This window comes from Rhinatrema bivittatum, chromosome 2, assembly GCF_901001135.1.
Source record: "Rhinatrema bivittatum chromosome 2, aRhiBiv1.1, whole genome shotgun sequence".
NCBI lineage: Eukaryota > Metazoa > Chordata > Amphibia > Gymnophiona > Rhinatrematidae > Rhinatrema > Rhinatrema bivittatum.
This window is the reverse complement of record NC_042616.1, coordinates 773,576,979-773,598,411: the sequence shown is the minus strand read 5'-3', so window position 1 is coordinate 773,598,411 and position 21,433 is coordinate 773,576,979. Positions and strand designations below refer to the sequence as shown.

Sequence of the window (21,433 nt, the reverse complement as noted above, 5' to 3'; positions counted from 1 at the left end):
CTCTTTTGTTTATTATGTGTTTTAACTTATTATTTCTCGTAATTTTAACAAGTTAATTTTTAACTTATTTTACCTCATTTTTGGTTGATTATTTTATGTTGTTTTATTTATGTTTGTGTTATCACACTATGGGCTAGATTTTAGTACCTATGCGCGGGTGTAGATTTGTGCGCGCCCGATTTTATAACTTACGGCGCAGTCGCGGGCATGTTGTAAAATCTGGGGTTGGCACGAGCAAAGGGGTGCACACTTGTGCACCTTGCGCACGCTGAGCCCTAGGAGAGCCCCGATGGCTTTCCCTGTTCCCTCCGAGGCCGCTCCGAAATCAGAGTGGCCTCGGAGGGAACTTTCCTTCCACCTTCCCCTCCCTAAACCTCTCCCCAGCCCTACCTAAACCCCCCCCCCCCCCAATACCTTTGTTATGCAAGTTGCGCCTACCTCTGGGCAGCGTAGGTTGCGCGCACCGGCCAAGTGCTGGCACACGATCCCCCGGCCTAGAGGCCCTATGGAGGCCTCTGGCCATGCCCCGCCCCAGACCGCTCATGCCCCACTCCTTTTTTTAAGCCCCGGGACATACGCGTGTCCCGGGGCTTGCGCGCATCGCCGGGCCTATGCAAAATAAGCTCGGCACACGTAACCCCCCTGGATTTACGCGCGTAAGGCTTTAAAAATCTGCCCCTATGTAAGTAATTTTGCTCACCGCCTAGGCCTAACAGTGTTAGGCGGTCTATAAATTCAAATAAATGTAAATGTAAATTCTGGCTGTCTGTGGATCTGGATTTTAAGGAGGACCAGGAAGACATCTGTTTCCAGTCCTTTAAGGTAATCTGAGGGAGTTTTCCATATATTCCCTTACATACAAATAAATAAATAAATACCCTCCTCCTTAGCTCAGCTTTGTTGGGATGAGCACTTGCTTGTACAAGGGAAACCTCTTTAGACAGGAAATTCGCATTGACATTTTCCTTCCTGCGCTATATCATATTTGATAGTTGAAGGGCTGTAGGGCCAGGAACCACCTCATCACCCTCGCATTGACTTCCTTATTTCTATTTATCCATAAGAGCAGTTGCTAGTCCATTATGAGCGTGAACTGCCATCCCAGCAGAGAGTAGCATAAGACCTCTAATGCCCATTTGACTGCCAAGGCCTCTTTCTCAACTATTGAGTAACTCCTTTCCTGTGGCATCAACTTCTGGCTAATGTATGCCACAACATGTTCTTGGCCATCCTTCTCTTGGAGCAAGACAGTTCAGAGGCATTGTTCTGCACCGTGAAGGTTTGTTGAATTCCAAGCTTATCAGGACCAGTTTAGAGTACATTGCCTCTTTCAGAGCCCTGAAGACCTTCTCTGCTTCAGCTGACCACTGGACCTTCTCTGGTGCTTTCTTCAACAACATCCTTGTGAGAGACCCCGCCTTCTCCGGGTAATTGGGCATAAACCTTCTGTAATATCCCGTAAGGTCTAGGAATGCTCTCACTTTTGCATTTGTTTGCGGGACTGGCACCAGATCGATCGCCTCAGTCTTCCTCGTCTGTGGATGGACCTTGCCCTTCCCCAGGGTGTAGCCAAGACACTGGACTTCTTGCCCTCCCAGCAAGGACTTCTTGGAGTTAGCCACTAGACCTGCTTTCTTCAGACCTGCTTTCCTCAGCACAGTCTGGAGTTGGCTTAGATGTGTCTTCCAATCTGAGCTGTACACCACAATGTCATCTAAGTAGGTGGCTGCATACCTGTGATGTGGGCAGTGCAGGCAGTTGACCAAGTGATGATATGTTGTGGGGGCACCATAGAGTCCAAAAGGGAGGATGGTGAATTGGTAAAGTCTACCTAGTGTCAAGAACGCAATCTTCTCCTTCACTGTTGGTGTGAGAGGCACCTACCCTTTTGTAAGATCCAAGATAGAGATGAATTGGGATGATCCCAGATGCTCAATTATTTTATCCACTCATGGCACTGAGTACACATCAAGTTTTGAGACCTTGTTGACCTTTTTTAAAGTCAATGCAGAACCTTATGCTCCCATCTGGCTTTTGCATGACTACTATGGATGAGAACCAATCACTTTTAGACTCCTCTATAACCCTGAGCCTGAGAGTCTCCTTTACTTCTGTCTCAGTGATGTGGCACCTGGCCTCAGGAATCCGATAGGGTCATTACCATACCACGACTCTACGAGGCATAATGATGTCATGCTGCACCAGGTGGGTATGACAGGGCAGGTTTGAGAAAATCTCCTTGGTTTGCTCTACCAGCTGCTTTAAGTCAGCTGTCTGTGGCGTGAACAGCTGCTTTCCAAAAGGAACTTGGGCTTTGTCTACTACAGGTCCGACCTCTGGGCAAAATTCTCCTACTTGTACCAGTCTGAATTCCTGTACAACCCACTTCTTCAAGAGGTTTACATGTCTTTAGGTCAGGAGCGTGAAACCATGGATGTACATAGAGATTTTCCAAAACATGGCATTATTTTATGTGCCCTCCCCACCAGCCTGCACAAATATCAGGTACAGGTGTGCAGGCACTGTAAGCACACTTAATGCTCCCCAGGTCATTTCTCTTTTTACAAAATTAGCTGCAAGGTGATGCTGTAAAAGTGCCTGTGCATTTTGAAACTGCTTGAGCTATTTGACAATTGAGCAGTACAAGCATTGAAAGGATTTTTGCTTGTTTCACAATTTAAAACTGATGGAACGCATTTTAAAAGAAGCTGAAATTGTAGAAAATGGAGATGATTTCAAAGTCAGTATATAATGATTTTTAGTTTGAAAAAGAAAACCATGAGAAAGTGTAACATTCTAGATAGCCTCAGTTGCATTTGCATGCAATCTCAGCAATGGATGTAAAAAGGTACTGTCAAAGTCATATTTGAAGCTTTGGGCATGTAACCAGTTTCTAAATGTGTTCTGGAATACAAAACAGCATAGTCAATCATTCTATGAAAACAACATATCCCTTTAAATTTCTGCTCATTTTCACACATTCAAATTCCACTGAACATCCACTGTGCACGGTCAGTACTAATCAAGCTTAGGGCTACTGATAATTACAAACAGAAGTGCAAGGAGAGATAACGAGAACAATTTTATAAGAAATGATAAACATGCTGAAATGATAGTGATTGAAGTTGTCTCCCATGCATTTCTTATGGGGAAATTTCTGAAACTGCATCTTTCTGCACCTTCCGCCCAAAATCACTTTCAAAACTGCCTCCTTCTGCTCTCCTCCCTAAGTGCTTTTAACTTTCTAAAAGCACAAAATTCAGATGAGACATGATAAGGGCAAATGCCAGGTGGCGCCATTTTGGAAAATGGCTGTCGCCTGGGCCCAGAGCCTAGAGGGAATTCTGGGCTCCCACTGCACCAGGAGGGGTCGGACAGCCACTAGACTACCAGGGAGCTTTTTTTCTGTGTAAAGAGGAGTAGGGGTGAGGCATTCACTGGACTACCTGGGCAATTTTTTACAAAAGAGATGGGTCCAAAGGGGTGAACTAGGAATGGCAGAGGGGTCCTGGCCTCACCGGACTGGAATTTTTTCAGTGAAGGGATGGATTTGGGTGGGGGGAGGCAGTGTTTTGGCCTTTCACTACTACGGGCTGCATATGGGTTTGGTGGGAGAGGTGGTCTAAGTAGAAAGCCAGAGAGTTTTACACTCACTGGGGGGGGGGGGGGGGGGGGGGGGGGGTTGGGGCCACGTGAAGTGAAGTGGAACACATGTTAATGTCCCAATACACCCACGGAAAATTAGCTACAATTGAAATAGTGAATTTCTCAGCAAGCCACATTTTTTAATTTGCATAGTTTAGGGTATCAGTGAGCTCATTATCATAAGTTTGCATGCTAATGAGCCACCTTTAAATTCATGCTGTGCCAGAATTCAGATAATGTTTTCGCACAGTAAATGGCCTAACATGGCTTAGTGAATGAGACTCAAAGTTTCTTATTCCCTATGTCCAGATAGTCCGTGAGGTAAATTTGCCCCACATTCATTTCTTATGGGAAAATTGTCCAGTGTACGCTTTCTTGCACCCTTGGAGCCAGACCTGTGGTTATGATATTGGTTTTACAAAAGAAAAATTGGGGTGGTCAGGAGAACTAACCACCCATCCCAAAATAATTTAAACCATAGTGGGGAAAAGCACCTGCCCTTTCCCAGTCCCTCAAAATAAAATACAAAAAATTGTGGGCCACCCTCCCCCTCAATATCATAATCACAGGTCTGGCTCCAAGGGTATAAGAAAGGAGTTACATGGTGAAGCCAGTTAAGATTAATTTTAAAGTTATCCAGGTACATGGATAACTGGGATTGCTCTTGGACATGACCAGGCTAACCTGGATAAATCTGAATTTCAGAGGTATCCAGTCAAATTATATGGATAACTTTGCCCCACGCCCCAGATTATCCTCAGAAAACCTGCATATGTATCTGGCTAAATTATACCCAGGTAGTAACTTATCCAGGGAAAATGTAGTTGGTTAGAGGAGCAGGGTATTTAAACCTCCAGGTTGGTACAGGTAACTAACTCAAAAGTTACCTGGACAAACCCCTTGGAATATGGACTTCATAGTAATTTACTGCAGCTCCGCTTTACTTCAGAAGACCGTGGAATTACAAAGGCCATCTGTTCTCATCACAAGCTCCTGTAAAGACAATGGATCTGACCACTGACTAGAAGGTGTCACTAAATTGAGTTTGGCCTGGAATGGGAAAAATGCAAGCTTCAGCTACCGAAGTCTATTATGTTCCGTTCTATAATTGTAATACAGAGTTCAAGAAAATTGAGTAGTCCTGAAGAAAACTGCATTCTCTTTTGATTGTTATACCATCTGTGGGACCAACATAAGAGTTATCCAAAGATTGTTATACCTGTGCTGTCAAGGCCCACATAGCCCCCTCTTTAGACATGAGTTACATATATTTTTGTTCCCTTGCTCGTAGACATTTTAGCACTTTAATTTTCAAAAGAGCTGATGATTCCTCCTTTCAGTCTCTGAAATTTTACGGGTTGGATGGTAAGTGCCTTTTAATGGAAACAACCGTGGCAGGCCAAAAAAAAAATCTATCCCGCCAGATCGATAAACAATGCTCTGTCTTTTTTTTTTTTTTTTCAGCACAGACTTCCTGGGGACAAAAGAGGCCTCCTTGCTGCTGATGGCAATGTTTCTATTAGCTGTTTTTTATCACGGACAGCAGGTAATGCAAACATTCAATAACATCACTGGCCTTACCGTCAGGCATTCCCATGAGATTAGTTTCAAAAATGTCAGCTGCCACTTGCATCATGTAAAGTTTTTGGGTTTTTTTCTCCTCTGCTGTGGTATTTTCCTGTAATAATTTAGTATCGAACATGGCATAAGTCCAGACCAAAGAATGAAAGCAGACATTTGTGAACGGTAGCTCCTGCATTATAAAGAAAATGGAATATTGATTCATAGGGTCTAATAGATTGCGGCTGCAAGGCTAGTGCAGATTTTGCCTGCTCTTCTTAGGCTAAGGGTATACTGGAGTTAAATAAGACTTGATCTTATCTATTGAGTTCATACACAGTGAAAACAATAAAAGAATCCTGAATCTGCATCCTGCATTGATAAGTGCTGACTTCTTACCACACTCACAAATGCAAATCTTAAAAATGCTCTCCCTGGATTGGAGCTCGGTGCCGCTTTCTTCTCTTATCCAAAGACATTTGTTTATAGCTGTGGTGCAGCCGCAAAGGACTTCACACTGACGCCAACAGAGACCTCAGAAAATCTTAACTCTTGCTGCCTTAATTTGCATATGTTTGGTGCGGCACCACAGAGGAAAACAAAAGACAGGAATCAAGCCCGAGCCTGAAGAATGCATTCAGTATTTTTATTAGAATGTGCAAAAGAAAGTAACATAATTTGCATAAAAATTGAATTATATTTAATTTGCAATGGGAAGGGACATTTTCAAAAGCCAACTGCTATTTCCCCCAGGAAAAATGCTTTCTCAAGACTGTCCCTCGCTGTGTGTAGGTGAAAGCCTGCATTTTTGCCTGGATTGTGATGGTGGCATTCCTCGGGTGGGGTGAGGATGGAAGAGAAAACAAAAAAGTCCATCTCCAGTCACTATCCGGACAGCAAAGTTAGCCGGAAAAGGTTATCTGGCTAACTTTGGAGGTATATGTAGCCACCCTATTGAATATAGCTGGCTAACTTTTGGACAGCTCTTTGGCCCAACCAGATTTACCATCCAAGGGGGTCATTTTCCAACGTGCGTTATGGCGTTTTCACATGCGTTAAGGCGTTTTCACATGTGATAAACACCATAACATATGGTGCAATGCTAATTTTTAAAAGGGGAGGGATTTTTGTAAAAGTGAGCTGGCTTCGCGAAGCTATAACGCATGCTATAGCATAATTTTAACGCCAAAAATAACTACACCTTTTTCATTGGCGTTAAACTGTGTGATATGCCCATAACACAAATTGTGATTTTTCTCACTATTGTGTTTTGGGCATTTTTGGCTGGGGACAGATCTGGGTGGGTGGGTGGGAGTGGGTGAGAGAGAGAGAAAGACTCTGGGGGTGGCACCATAGCAAGCAGCTATTTATGCTACTATAGGAGGCCCACCTAGTAACTCGAGGTGAGGTTTAGGTAGTAGTGTAGGGGTTAGGGGCCACTTTTACATGCAGAGTGAGACGTACAAACAGAACAATACACTCTTGTGAAGATTTGATGTCCTTTGGAGTGAGGAAACTCACACTACGATGAGATTTGTACAATGTTCTCTCAACCTAGCTTGAGGCTACCCAGGTAGAGAGTCCATCAAGCTAGGTTGAGAGAACATTGTACAATCTCATCGTTGTGTGAGTTTCCTCACTCCGAAGGACATCAAATCTTCACAAGAGTGTATTGTTCTGTTTGAACGTCTCACTTTGAATGTCAAAGTGGCCCCTAACCCCTACACTAATACCTAAACCTCACCTCGAGTTACTAGGTGGGCCTCCTATAGTAGCATAAATAGCTAATTACTGGAAGGGCCTTATAAATAGTCTCTCTCTCAGTCTCTCCCCAGTGGTACTAGGTAATACCTGTGTACATTGTGATAAATAGGTTATTACCATAAAACTTGTCCCTCTTATTATCACATGCAACATTTTGATGAATCTAGCTCTAAGTTATGTGGCTAACTTGGAATATTGGAGTTAGCTGGCTAACTTAACTTCACCCGAAATGCCCCTGGAGCACCCCAAAGTTATCCAGATAAAGTTTTACCAAATAGCAGTCTAAAATATAGCTGGCTAAGTGCCCAAATATTTATTTAGCCAGATAATTTCTAAGTTATCTATCAAAATGCTTCTTAACATGGTCCTCAAAGTGCATTGTTTGGGTTGCAAAATGTATCTGGAGAAAAAGGAAGGGCAGTTTTCAGAGAGGAAAATACACACATACTTCCCCTGTAATAACAAGTGCAAAATCTTTGGGTAAAAGCACTTGCATCCTTTTCTCCTGCCCATCCCATTTGAAAAATTACCCCACAAAGGCCAGGATTCATCATTCTCTGCAGAATGATGAATCCTGCAAAAACAGGGTGGGTGGCTTTCGCACCGAATAGCGCCTCTGTGAAAGGTGGTGCTTTTTGGCACACTACTGCTGACGATAATGTTAGTAACATTATCGCCGGCAGCGAAGACACCACCAACTCTGCCCCCTCTCCGCCCCAACTCCTCCCCTCCCCGCCCCAACTCCTCCCCTCCTCCTAATTTGCATGATATCACATGCGAAAAGTCCCTTTTCGCATGCGATAGAGGCTTATCGCACGCGATACGGCCGTATCGCATGCGATAAGCCTTTGATAAATGACCCCCATAGATTTTGCAGTGAGTGGATCACTTTTGAGAGTTTCTGCAAATTCATCATCACTGTTCTATTCTGGATTATGATCTGGTTAAAAGACAGAAAACAGAGATTAGGGCTAAATTGTAAATTTCCTCAATGCAGAAAGGTGACTAGGGGATTGCCCCAGGGATCTGTTCTGGGACCACAATATATTTATAAATGATCTGGAAATGGGAACATTGAGCGAGGTGATCAAATTTGCCAAAATTATTCAGAGTTGTTAACTGACAAGAGGATTGTGAAAAATTGCAAGAAGATCTTGCAAAACTGGGAGACTGGGCATGCAAATAGCAAATTAAATTTAATGTAGACAAGTGCAAAGTGATGCACTTAGATAAGAGCAACCCAAATTATAGACAATGCAATGTTTCACATTGGAAGTCACCATTCAGGAAAAGGATCTAGGCATCATCATTGATAATACATTGAAATCTTCTGTTCAGTGTGCAGCAACAGCCAAGAAAGCAAATAGAATGCTAGGCATTATTAGGAAAGGAATGGAGCATAAAACAGAGAATATCATAATGCCTCTGTATCACTCCATGGTAGGACCTCATCTTGAGTACTGTGTGCAATTCTGGTCATCACGTTTCAAAAAAGATATAGCAGAATTAGAAAAGGTACAAAGAAGGACAACCAAATTGATAGAGGGGATGGAACAATTCCCCTATGAGGAAAGGCTAAAGAGGTTAGGGCTTTTCAGCTTGGAGAAAAGATGGCTCAGGGGAAATGTGATAGAAGTTTATAAAATAATGACTGGCGTGGAGTGGGTAATCAGTTGTTTACTCTTTCAAAAAGTACAAAGACTAGGGGACACACAATGAAGTTACTAGATGATATATTTAAAACTAATAAAAGAAAATGTTTTTTTACTCAGCGTATGATTAAGCTCTAGAATTCATTGCCAGAGGATATGGTGAAAGCTATTAGGGGAGCTGCACTAAAAAACATTTGGACAAGTTCCTGAAGGAAAAGTCCATAAACCACTAATAAGGAGGAGCTGCAAAAATCCACTGCTTATCCCTGGGATCCTGCCAGATACCTTTGACCTGGATTGGCCACTGTTGGAAACAAAATGCTGGGCTTGATGGAATTTTTGTCTAACCCAGTATGGCAAGTCTTATGTTCTTATATTCTTCATATATTTGGGAATAAATTGCATTCATTGCAATGTGGCTGCTCAAGACTAATGCCTTTAATTGTATAGCAAAAATGTAAAAAAACAAAAACAAAAAAAACCCACCTATAAAAAAAAATCAGGGAATCAGCACATTGGTATGAGGAAATTAATATGCTTCCATTTGTTTATTTCAAAAAACAATTCACTACAAGAATATAGACTTGAATTAAAGAAATATGATGACCATCATATAAAAGGATACTGTTAGCACTTACTTCAAGAGTGTATCTGTTCAAAAGGTAGACCATGGGGGTCATTTTCCAAGGAGTTAAGTTCACAAATTGCACTAACAGCCATTAATGCAATTTGTTAATTCAGGGGGCAGAGTATATGTAAAGTTATTGTGTGCAGTGAAACCAATAGCTACAACCCTTTCATTCACAATATGTTGTGCACTAGAGGTTTATTGTGGTTCACAACAGCCTGTTTCAGTTTCAGTATCAGAGAGAGAGAGAGAGAGAGAGAGAGAGAGAGAGAGAGAGAGAGAGAGAGAGAGAGAGAGAGAGAGAGAGAGAGAGAGAGAGAGGAGAGAGAGAGAGAGAGACTGACTGCTATAATGTCTACTCCCTAGACAGGTATTTGTATCCCTATGGGAGGCCCACCTAGTAACTCGAGGTGGGGATTAGGTATGAGTGTAGGGGGTTGGGGCCACTTTCACATTCAACATGAGACGTACGAACAGAACAGTGGTCTCTTGTGAAGATTTGATGGCCTTCGGAGTAAGGAAACTCACTCCAAGATGAGATTTGGGCAATGTTCTCTCCACCTAGCTAGGTGGGCCTCTCCACCTAGCTAGTGGGCTTCCATAGGGATACAAATACCTGTCTAGAGAGTAGACATTATAGCAAGTTTCTCTCTCTCTCTCTATCTCCAGGATACTGAAACAGGCTGTCTGTGAACCACGATAAAACCTTTCATGAAACAGCCTGTTTCGTGCAGTGCGATGATTCTTTGGTTGTTTATCGTGCACCGTGAAGATGTTTTCGCGAAAACATCGCGGCACGCGAAGTTTCCCCACTGCACGAAAAAAGCCTCATTTGCATGGGAAACGCCCCTTCATGCGTTACCAATGCGATATTGGAAAATGAGGCCCCATGTCTCTTCTGCTATAATCATTGATCACCAACTAAGTCCTTATTTTTATCAGTTTTTCTTATTTGCACATAAAATGTTATTTATCTCATGGTAGAATTCTTGGTTTACAGTTCTTCAATTGAATACTCCTGCTGCCCAACACTGCTTCAGTGTTTCAGTAAATTTGCATCAGAGGCATGAAAATCAAATAAATTACAAAACAGTCTCCATTCATCTAAAAAAGAGAGAGAGCGCGGCAGTATCAAACTAAAACATTTTCAAAGAACGGAACCACACAACCTGATTTTAAAAGAGCCGAGTGCATAAATAACGGGGGTTACGTACATGGCCGGGCCTTGCGCGCACTGCATGCATTTTCGGAATGGCGCAGCCACGGGCGTAACTCCTGTTACACGCCGAAGTGCCGGGCTTCTCCAAAGGGAAGGGCCGGGGGCAGGGTCTAGGTAGGGCTGGGGGCAGGCCAGGACAATGCCGTTAGCCACTGTCCCGGGGAAATGCGTGCCGACAGCAGAAGTATGAAAATGAAAGGGGTTACGTAGGGATAGTTAAGGAGGAGAGGAGAAGAGGGAGGAAGGATAGGGTTAGGGAAGTTCCCTCCCAGTCTGCTCCTTAACAGACTGGGAGGGAACTGGGAAAGGCCTAACTGTATCACCGCATGTATTTTTTTAAGATTCCCTCCCATTGCACGTGTGATAAATATCCACCCGCATATGTGCACTGATTATAAAATCGGGCGCGGATATCATATTTTATAGCAAGCACGTGCATGTTATAAAATAGCTGTGTCCATGTGCGTGCGCCAAGAACTGTGTGCACATGGAGACCCGCACATTTTTTTTAATATCAACCGCACAATATATTACATTGGAACCTAAGTAGAAATATATCCAAGTATATATTGTTATAATGATCAAGGTCAAGGATATTACAGACTATAAAACCTTACGCGTCCATTGATAACAGCCAGTCTGACAGCATTCTCGATTGTGTGCAGCCAGAAAGAGTCATGTTGCTGATTTTAAATCCCAAAGCGCAGGAGCGGGGAGAGCTCAAAAAATGGGATCCCAGTGTGATCATAATGTCACTGTGATGACTCATAATATGGTGTGCTAATCAATCTCTTCATTAAGACCATGGGGTGCAATAGTGTTCAAATCAAAAATGAGTTTTTGCTCTTAATAATTCAAAATAAAAGCAATATCTCCTCGTCTCTTAGGCAAGGAAATATTGCAGTCCACTGCAGATTGGAAAATAAGTGATGATGCTCTACACAGGGTTTTACCAAAAGAGCACTCATAGTTTTAGTATTTATCCAACTCCTATGTTTAGGCATCCAAACCAACACCTTCCTGCTTGTGCAACCAATGTACATCAGATGACACAGGCATTGGGTTGCGTAAACCACATTAATAGTACAACAATCTGAAAATCCTCTTCGGATGATCTTTTTAGAGGAAGTGGGGATGAACCCAAACACAACCTGTAATCGTGTTAGCATATCACAGGACTGGCACTGATAGTGACCCACAGGCACCTATACTAGTATCCACACAAAGTCTTCAAGGAATATTGCTGTCACAATTTTATCTTTCAAATTATGTCCATGCTGAAAAGAAAATCTGGGTGGTTGTTACAGGGAAGGCTGTAAAGTCAAAACTTGCCAATGTTGACTTATTATTGAAATCACTTGATGTGCACGAGTAGTATGTTTAAGCATACATGTCAACAGAGTTGTAGTCTGTCTCGATGATTTGTATTCAAGTAACTGTGAGTAGTCTGACTATTTTGTGCGTAAGTATGCTTGCTGAATCGCTTTTCTAGGATATCCTCTCTCAGGGAAGCAGCGAGTCAAATCTTGGGATTGATGCTTATATCTTGTCAGGTCTGAGCATATCCGATGTGTTCCCAGGAACTGCCTTACCGGTAAATTCTATTTGAACATTCTAGGGCGATGATTTGGAAAAGTGAGTAGATTGTTACGCTCCAAGGGCTTCTGATACAAATCAGTATGTAGACAATCTTCTTGTTTGTTTGTTTATTTATTTATTTAACAGCTTTTCTATACTGACATTAAAATACACATCATATCGGTTTACATTTTAACGTAAAAAAGGTGGAAAATTACAATAAACAGGGAAAGGGGGAATGGAGCAACTGATAAATTCGAAAGGAAGCACAGCGAGGCGAAATTTAGCAAAAATGAAAACTAAAGAGAATACAGTATGCAAAATGTAAAACATATCTACAAATATACAAGCAGTAGTATATTCTGTTTGTTGATAATAATATCCAAAAGTGATATTGATATTATGCTGTATTGAATGGAAAATTTAAAATTATCATCAAGTTTGGTCAACCATGAATAAAAAAATTGTGAGATCACTTTCATGTCCTTCCCAGATAAAAAATATATCATTGATATATCTAATCTATACAGGTACCAAGTTGAACATGCTAGATTGGTATATGTGCATTTCTTCAAACATGGATACATATATGTTGGCGATTTCAGGGGCTGCCTTGATCTTGATCGTTATAACAATCAAGGATGATGCACACAATCAAGGGCACTGTCAGACTTAGCAGTTATCAATGAAAGCGAAAGATTTTATAGTTGTAATATCCTTAATTTTGATCATTATAACAATATATACTTGGATGTGTTTTTACTTAGGTTCCTATGTAATACATTGTAGTTCTGTTCTTTGAAAACTTTTTAGCATGACACTGCCACTCTCTCTCTTTTTTAGATGAATGGAGACTATTTCTTAATTTGTTTGATTTTCATGCCCCTGATGCAGATTTACCAAAACACTGAAACAGTGTTGGGCAGCAGGAGTATTGAAATGACGAATTATACACCAAGAATTCAACCATGAGATAAGTAATATTTTATATGCAAATAATAAAAACTGATAAAAATAAGAACTCTATTGGTGACCAATAATTATAGTGACACGGTCTACCTTTTGACCAGAATTCCAACAGCATAGTTGGTTATCATAGTTCTTAAATTCAAGTCTTCTGTATTCTTGTGGTGAATTGTTGTTTGATATATTATTATATATACCGGAATGGGTTCTTCTTTTTGTCCTTTTGTTTATTACCAAACAAACATATTTGGGTCAAGTAATGAGAGATAACTCTAGACATATTCTATATAAATCTTTATCAGAATTTACGGTAATTCCATTCAGCTGGGTTTTCCGGTATCTTTGCTCTATATTTAATGTGGACAAATGCAAAGTGATGTGGTTAGGGAAGGCTTAAGCACCTGGCAAAGACTATAATATTTTCAGAAGTATTACCTGGTAAGGAAAAGGAAAAGCTGTTTCATATCACCAACTTCAAAGAAGCTCAAAACCTGATACAAAAAAGAAGGTTTAGATATTTCGGGGGCTGGGGCCATCTATAACATAATGATGAACTACATATTTCTGTGAGAGGAAAATGATCATAAGTGATAAATTCATATCATATATTGACAGGTTTTTAAATTAGAGGAGAGGGTAGTAGATGAAAATCAATTGATTCAGGTTGTCATTCCCAATGACCACATGATGATTGTGGCGAAAAACTCAACAGTGAGGTGTTCACAAGGCTACTCTTGAGAAACAGGGTTGATGAAAGGAGTGACTGAGTGATATGGAATGTAGATAAGGCAAGAAAAAATAGCTGCAAGTCTATTACCCCAAATGCTCATAGCCTAAGCAATAAAATTCCACATCTGCAAGCCCTAATGGTAGAGGCAAGCCCAGACATTGCTATTATGAGAAGACTTTGTCAGAAAAGAGGAAGGTGTGTCTATTTATGTAAAAAATAATAAAGAAGCTAAATGGGAATGGGGAAAGGAGGAGTTTGGTTTACCGACCTCCAACATAGGCAGAAGAACTTGACAGAGAACTGGTGAAGACAGTTAAAAGGTGGTAATGAAAAGGTAGGAAAATGTAACCTGATGAATGAGGGTTGGAGTACTCCGAATGTAGAGATTCTGGGTTCCCTTCAAGGAGCAGTCCTCAGACAAATAGCGGTGAAACTCATGGAGGAAAGGGGCAATACTGCATATGGTACTTAAAATGGAGAAAGCAGTTCTAATTTCCAGGTAGAAGCCTGACGAGCATGATATGGTTTGAGATTACAGTCACTGCAGAGAGCAGTAACAAAAATATGTTGAGTCCTAGATTTGAAAAATACCAACATTAGGAAAATAAGGAATTACATTCATGAGGTACTGGCAGGGTGGAATGAGGTAGGTGAAATGGAGGAACACAGAGCACAACTAAAAGGAAGTATAGAAAGCAACAAATCTTGATGTTAAGAAAGTAAACAAAAATAAGAAAAAAGACTGATATGGTTTTTAAGAGGAGTAGTTGAAAAAATAAAGGCAAAGAAGTAAGCAATCAAAACACGCAAGGGCTCTGCAAAAGAGGAGCATGGGAAAGAAAACTGTAAGAGGCAGGGAAAGTAGTCAGGATAGTAAAGGGACAAATGGAAGAAAAGTAAGCTAAACATAGAAACATAGAAACATAGAAATGACGGCAGAAGAAGACCGAATGGCCCATCCAGTCTGCCCAGCAAGCAGACTGGGCAGACATAAAGGGGCCAATTTACAAACTCATGGGTTAGCAGCCCATTTTCATGAAAGTTTGCTATTACTATTGTGAGAAATTTAACTACAGGGCCCAGTCAAAAAAGACCTTTGAGGGGATGAGAAAAAAACAGAAATGGTAAACAAATATTTCTGTTCATTTTTCACTAAAGAAGGGATTGGAATGGAATGCTGACTATTGTGGGGGGGATGTACGATAGGGGGATGGAGGCCACGCCATTTACGGAAAACTGAAAGTAAACAAAGCCATGCAACTTGTATACACCAAGGGTATTAACAAGTTAACTAGACATGTTTATTCTCTATAACCTCTCTAAGTTCCTTTTATGCCCCTTTAAGTTATCTGTTATTTGTTCAATGTAAACCGCTCTACGAGGCGTCAGTTTTATTTCCTTGTAAACCGGTGTGATATGTATATTATACAGGAACATCGGTATATAAAAACTAAAAATAAATAAATAAATATTAAGGGAGCTCAAAGAGGTTCTGGTGGATCAGTTGAAGCATCTGTTCAATAAATCTTTGTTCAAAGGTGTGGTTGTGTGGACTAGAGAAGGACAAATATTGTCCTTCTTTATAAAAGTGTTAATAGGGAGGAAGTTGCAAATTACAGGCTGGTTAGTCTAACTCATTGTTTCCCAGTCCTCTCCTGGAGGCACACCTAACCAGTCTGGTTTTCAGGATATCAGTAATGAATATGCATGAGAGAAATATGCATACATTGGGTCTCCATTGCTAGCAAATCTATCTCATGCATATACATTGTGGCAATCCTGAAAACCTGACTGGATAGATGTACTTCTAGTACAGGGCTGGAAAACATGGGTCTTACTTCAGTGGTAGGAAAGTCAGTGGAAAATCAATGGCAACTCTTGAAGCATCTTGAATCTGGTGAGATGTGGTTTTTTTACCAGAAAGAAATCATATCACATGACCTTAAACAATGTCTATGATTATGTGACCAGAAAATTAGATCAAGGGAAAGTGGTGTACTTAGAATTCAGCAACCCTTTCAATACTATCCCGTATAGGAAGCTCAAAACTCAGTGGTCTAGAGGTTGGACCATAGGTCATGGATTGGATTAGAAATTGGTTGATGGATAGACAGCAGAGCACGGTGATAAATGGCATTCACTCTGAAGAAAGAAATGTAATGAGTCTCAAGGATCAGCCCTGGTGTCTGTTCTGTTCAATATTTCTTTTTCCAATATTGTGGAGGAGTTAGGAGGAAAATTTTGTCATTTTGCTGATGATACTAACATTTACAATAGAGTGGAGAAACATGAAAGAGTATATGGTATGAGAAGTGATCTAAGAAAACTTAAGATTAGGTAAGATTTGATTCTAAAATATACAAAGTTAAAATTTTGGGGGTCAGAAATTTGATGGAGCATTGGGGGGATGAGATACTGATGATTATACTTATTTATTTATCTATTTATGATGTCCCCAAAACAGGAAAGAAACCTTGAAGTGACTATATCCAGTGATTGCAAGATCACAAAAATTGCAGCAAGATAGTGGCCAAACCTGAAGGTATGCTAGGGTGATTTAGGAGAGGAATAACTAGTAAAAAAAAAAAAAAAAAGGCATGTGATTATGCATTTTTACAGGTAGTGACCTGATCTGGAGTGTTGTATTCAGTTCTCGAGGCCATAACTCTGGAAGAATAGAGTCAAAGTAGGCGGTCCAGAGAATGACTTCAAATATAGTGTGAGGTCTGCAGAGAAGCCCTAGGAGACTTGGGGATCTAAAGATGTTTATCTTATCAGGGAGGCAAGAAGGGGCAACATAACAGAAGCATTCAAATGCCTAAAAGATTTAGTGTTATGCAAGAAGCACACTTTTTTTCAGAGGAAAGGAAGTTCTAAAACAAGGGGGCATAATATGAGGCTCTGAGGAGGCAGACTCAGGAGCAATGTAAGGAAATGTGTATATATATATATATATATTTTATTTTTTTTTATTTTTTTGTGGAAAAGATGGTGGATGTGAGGAATGCCTTCCTAAAATGAACGATTGATGTTAAAACAGTAACAGATTGCAAGAAGGCATGAGATAATACAGCATATCCTTAGTTGCAAAAATCAAGTGAAAAGATAGCTGGAAAATGAATTACCAGCTAGATCTTTCTAACAAGCTGCTAGTACAATAAAAGCTAAGACTCCTAGCAGAAGCACAAATGATCACATAGCTTAGTTTGCCTGGTAGGCTATGTGGTCCTTGTGGGATCATATTGATGTAGGAGGTTGGTGGGGTGGTGGGGAGCAGTGAGTAAAGGCCATAGGGACCAAAGAAGCCGGATGTTTAGGTAACAACTGTGCTAGTGTTGGTGGCTGTTTATTGTGGGGCCTTGTATGTGGAGATGGTAGGAGAGGAGTGCCAGATGTGAACTAAAATATAATTTTATCTCCTTAGCTACTCAGGAGGGTAGAGTACAATGGAGAAATGTGACAAAAACAGTATTGGATAATGAATGATATCCTAAAGGCAGTCATGCTTTATGGTTGGCATTTGGGATATATCCTTGGCAGTGTGGACAGGAATAACTGTGTAGACTGGACGGACCATTTGGTCTTTTTCTGCCGTCATCTACTGTTTATTTTTATAAGAATCGTTAGGAGCCTCCCTAGCTCACCCCACACTTCTCTCTCACTTTTATCTTGTATGATGCCAGCACAGAAATCCTACAAATAATTTAAAAAATGAAACCCTCCTCTCATCCTTCGTCACCCTATTCCTTTGCTCTTCTCAAAGCTATTAAGGAAGACAACATAGCTTTTCTGATTGCTAATAACGTTAATTCATCTCTCTATGTTGGTGCCCTTCCAGACTCTTCAAAAATTTCCACTGTTACTCCGATCCTTAAGAAACCTACTACCCATCCAGACTTCTCTGATTTCCGTCCCATTTCCTCTCTGCCATTCTTATCCAAAATTATTGAATCAATTGTGTTAAAACAGCTCACAACCTTTTAAGATGAGCAGTCTCTGTTAGACCAATATCAGTTCGGCTTCAGGCCCAACCACAGCATAGAAATGCTTTTATCTTCTAGCACCGACATTATTCATTGAGATTTGATGCAGATACTTCATCATTTTTCTAGACTTCTCTGCCGCCTTAATATTCTACTCTCTAGTTCTTTCCAATATAGGCATCTCTGGTACAGTTCAGTCCTGGTTCCGCTCATATCTTTCAAATAGATTCCAACAAATCTTTATAAACCTAGCTCATCTCTATTTCCACTAAAAAAAAGGAGTCCCTCAAAGCTCTGCTCTTTCAGCTGCTTTTCAATATTTATCTCACCCCCATCTGCCAACTTCTCTCAACTCTTGGTGTTTCCTACCACTTGTACGCTGACGATATACAATTCTATTTTCCGACTTGGCATGATTGGAAATCTGCTTTACAATTCATTCAACTCTGTCTGTCCTCAGTCAAAACATGGTTATCTCACAATAAACTTAGTTTAAATTTGACAACAACAGAAATAATGATCTTAGGACATCCCCAATTTGAAAACATTCCCAACTCTATTCTTTTTGACAATAAGTCTATCAACATTTCTAAACAGGTTCGCAATCACGGTATTATATTAGACCCCAAACTGAACATGTCAATTCATATCAAATCCATTGTCAAAGCCTCATTTTACAAACTTCGACTGCTCAAACATATCAAGCCACTACTCGATTCTATTCCTTTTCATACAGTACTTCAGTCCTTGATACTCACAGGACTGGGCTACTGTAACTCTCTTTATCTAGGTCTATCTCAATCAGCATTACATCCACTCTAGCTAGTACAAAATGCAGCAGCCCGTTTACTATCCAACCTCAGATTACACAATCATATTTCTCCAGTTCATTTTGAGCTACATTGGTTACCAACTAAATGGTGAATCCATGACAAAACCCTGGTTATTATACACAACCTTATCCACAATAACAATAATTAATGGTTATCTGCCAGTTTTCATCTTTATACTCCTTGCTGAAATCTTAGGTCAAAAATTCAACTCCTTCTACAGGTCCCATCTCCAAAATCCACCAGATTAGTCATGACCCAATCTTACAGAATGCACTGCCCCCCTCTCTCAGACTTCTAAGCAATAATAAGGATTTTTAAAAGCTTTAAAACAGCATCTTTTCAAGCAAGCCTTTCCAGATCTATGTGAGACTCAATCTTATTAATCCTAACTTATATTTTCTCATTTCTCTTTACCATTGACCGTTTTACAATTTGTTGATTTTTAAGTTATGTAATGTAAATATTTATTGTATTCTTTTATTTTAGTTTTATTATTTTATGTCTGTCTATTTAATTATGAATGTTCTTTGTAACCCACCCCAACCATTGGAGGGCACGGGCAAAAATACTTTTAAATACATACATACATACATACATAAATAAATAAATAAATGTCATAGCAAAAACAAAGAAAAGCAAATGGTCCATCCAGTCTGCCCAGCAAGCTTCTTATGGTGGTATCTGCCGTGCTGTGCAGGCTATCCCCATGTTTCTCTTAAAGGTAGCACCTGCCAAGACGTGCAGTTATCCCAAGCCTTATGATAACCCATAAAAAATCTACTGCTAGCAGCATTTTACTGAGTGATGAGCTTTCTTGAAAATTCAGACAGTGCTGCTTGACCTGCTTTGCTATTGAACTTGGCCTTAGAAGCAGTCCTGTGCTTTTTTGCTTGTGCCTCAGTATCAGTATCCCAGACCATAGAAGTCAGGGCTCTTGTTGGTTGTCGCCGGAATCCAATTCCTTTTCCACACCGCTCTCTCACCCACCCTTCCTCATTGCATCACCTCCAGAATGATTCTCTCTCACCCCTGCTTATTTCTTCAGACTGCTTTCCATACAGAGCTCACCAGAACTAACCATCAGTAACAATGTTATTCTCCATGCTTGGCCCTTCTTTCATCGCCAATAGCCCACACTCCTCGTATCTGCCTCTCTCTCCACATGCAATCAACATAAACATTATTCTTTGTGTGTCACTCAAACCACCTCATCCACATTTCCATCGTTCACCATTGCCTCTTGCACCTGCCTGCGCTTGGTCTCCTGCTGACCATCCTCCCCTCCCCCCTGCAAATCCACTTGTACCTTCCTCTTCCTCTTTCTTCTTCATTCCTGTGTTCTGTTCTGCGACTCATTATGGGACAAGACTTCATTTTTCATAGGGATTCCTTTTTCTTTGAAAAGAAATACATAGCCTCATGTCCTAATAGACATTCTTTAAAAATGTTTTATATCAGTAGCCACTGTTCCTAGCTAATTACTCCTCATTGACTACTAACATAGGGAAGCAGGACCTGCAGCTCGCTCCCTCCAAACCCCCCCTCTCCCCCCACCCCCCACATACACACACATACAAAAAACACCAAAACATCTGCATGGATTTAAAACAAGGCCGCGGTTTATTATGTAACATAACCCGAGCCCCTCAACATATTATATATGAGTGCCAAAGCATATGCCCCCTCCCCCCCTTTTCACTTACCACCACGTCCCAGTGGTAAGACTCCATCGCCGTTCCTCCATCTCTTACCCCGCCGCAGCCCCAGCGAGGGTAAGTGCACGGCCTGAGCATCGCGGCCCCCCCCCCCCCTTCCTAGTAGACCTTCCCGTGCAGGAGCCCCAAACTAAACGAGATTTCCCCCCACCCAATGTCTTTTCCAATACAATACAACACATTACCACTAAAGGCTCGGGTTTCTACCGCAAACAAATACAACCTACGGTTGTCTTTGTTTTCCCACTGCAGCCCTAAACATACCGAATTTGTTGCTCAAATCCTTCCTGGCTTGCAGTCTTTTGGTGCAGCACATTTTCCTACAACGCATTGTTAAAGTCAATGCCAATGTCAGATAGATGGACCCCAACCCTCCTGAAGAATCCACCCAGCACTTCCCACGACCAATCATGCCTTACCCAAAAACCACCTTGTTTTATCAGCCATTTACTGATTTGGCGGTTTACTTTTTGACACCCCTGGCCACAATGATGCCTAATTCGAACTATAATGTCCGACCAACCCACCCGTGTACCTGGCATCACATGCATAACACTTGCCAAATCTTTCCGCATGCACGCTACCAATTCCCGACAGGACAACTTTCCAATATCGTTGCCACCCAAATGAATAAGCAGGAGCCTTGGTACACCCCATATCTCCATAAGCTCTTGCAGGAAAGATAGCAACTGCCCCCACAACATGCCCCGCCTGCTGAACCAGCAAATTTTCCATTGTCAGGTATCCAAGTTCAAATTCTCTCTGTACGAACGTTGTGCCGCCCTTCGCTGAGCCCAATGGATGAAGAAATGGCCCACGATCCAAGCACATTCCCATTTGCATGGAACCCTTTTCGTTTCTGCAAGAAAAGAACCAAATTAGCCTCCAACAACCTACCCCTCCCCCACCCCCAAAGAGCCCCTTGAACTCCTCACTTCTGCACATACGACCTATACACATCCGACTTCCATCACCCAATTGATTGAATCACCCATACGGGCAACCCTAACTCCGCCACCGTAGTTGCCGCTCCGATGCGGAAAGAATGCGGTGTAAAGTACTCGGCTTCCCAATCTAGTCCCTTCACCATCCATTTCAAAACCTTTGAGAATTGAAATATGGTCAAAGGCGTACCATCTTCATGGACCAAAAACGAGTCC

The 21,433-nt window shown here is 41.2% G+C and overlaps 1 protein-coding gene across 2 annotated transcripts in view; it reads left to right on the top strand.

Moving 5' to 3' along the window:
* The window catches only part of ADCY8 (adenylate cyclase 8), a 546,512-nt gene that overhangs the window by 455,961 nt on the left and 69,118 nt on the right, over positions 1-21,433 (top strand). For both annotated transcript variants that reach the window (XM_029592041.1, XM_029592040.1), the window contains one exon: positions 5,110-5,191. In XM_029592041.1, coding sequence (XP_029447901.1) covers positions 5,110-5,191 — 82 coding nt within the window. The remainder of the gene's footprint in view (positions 1-5,109; positions 5,192-21,433) is intronic.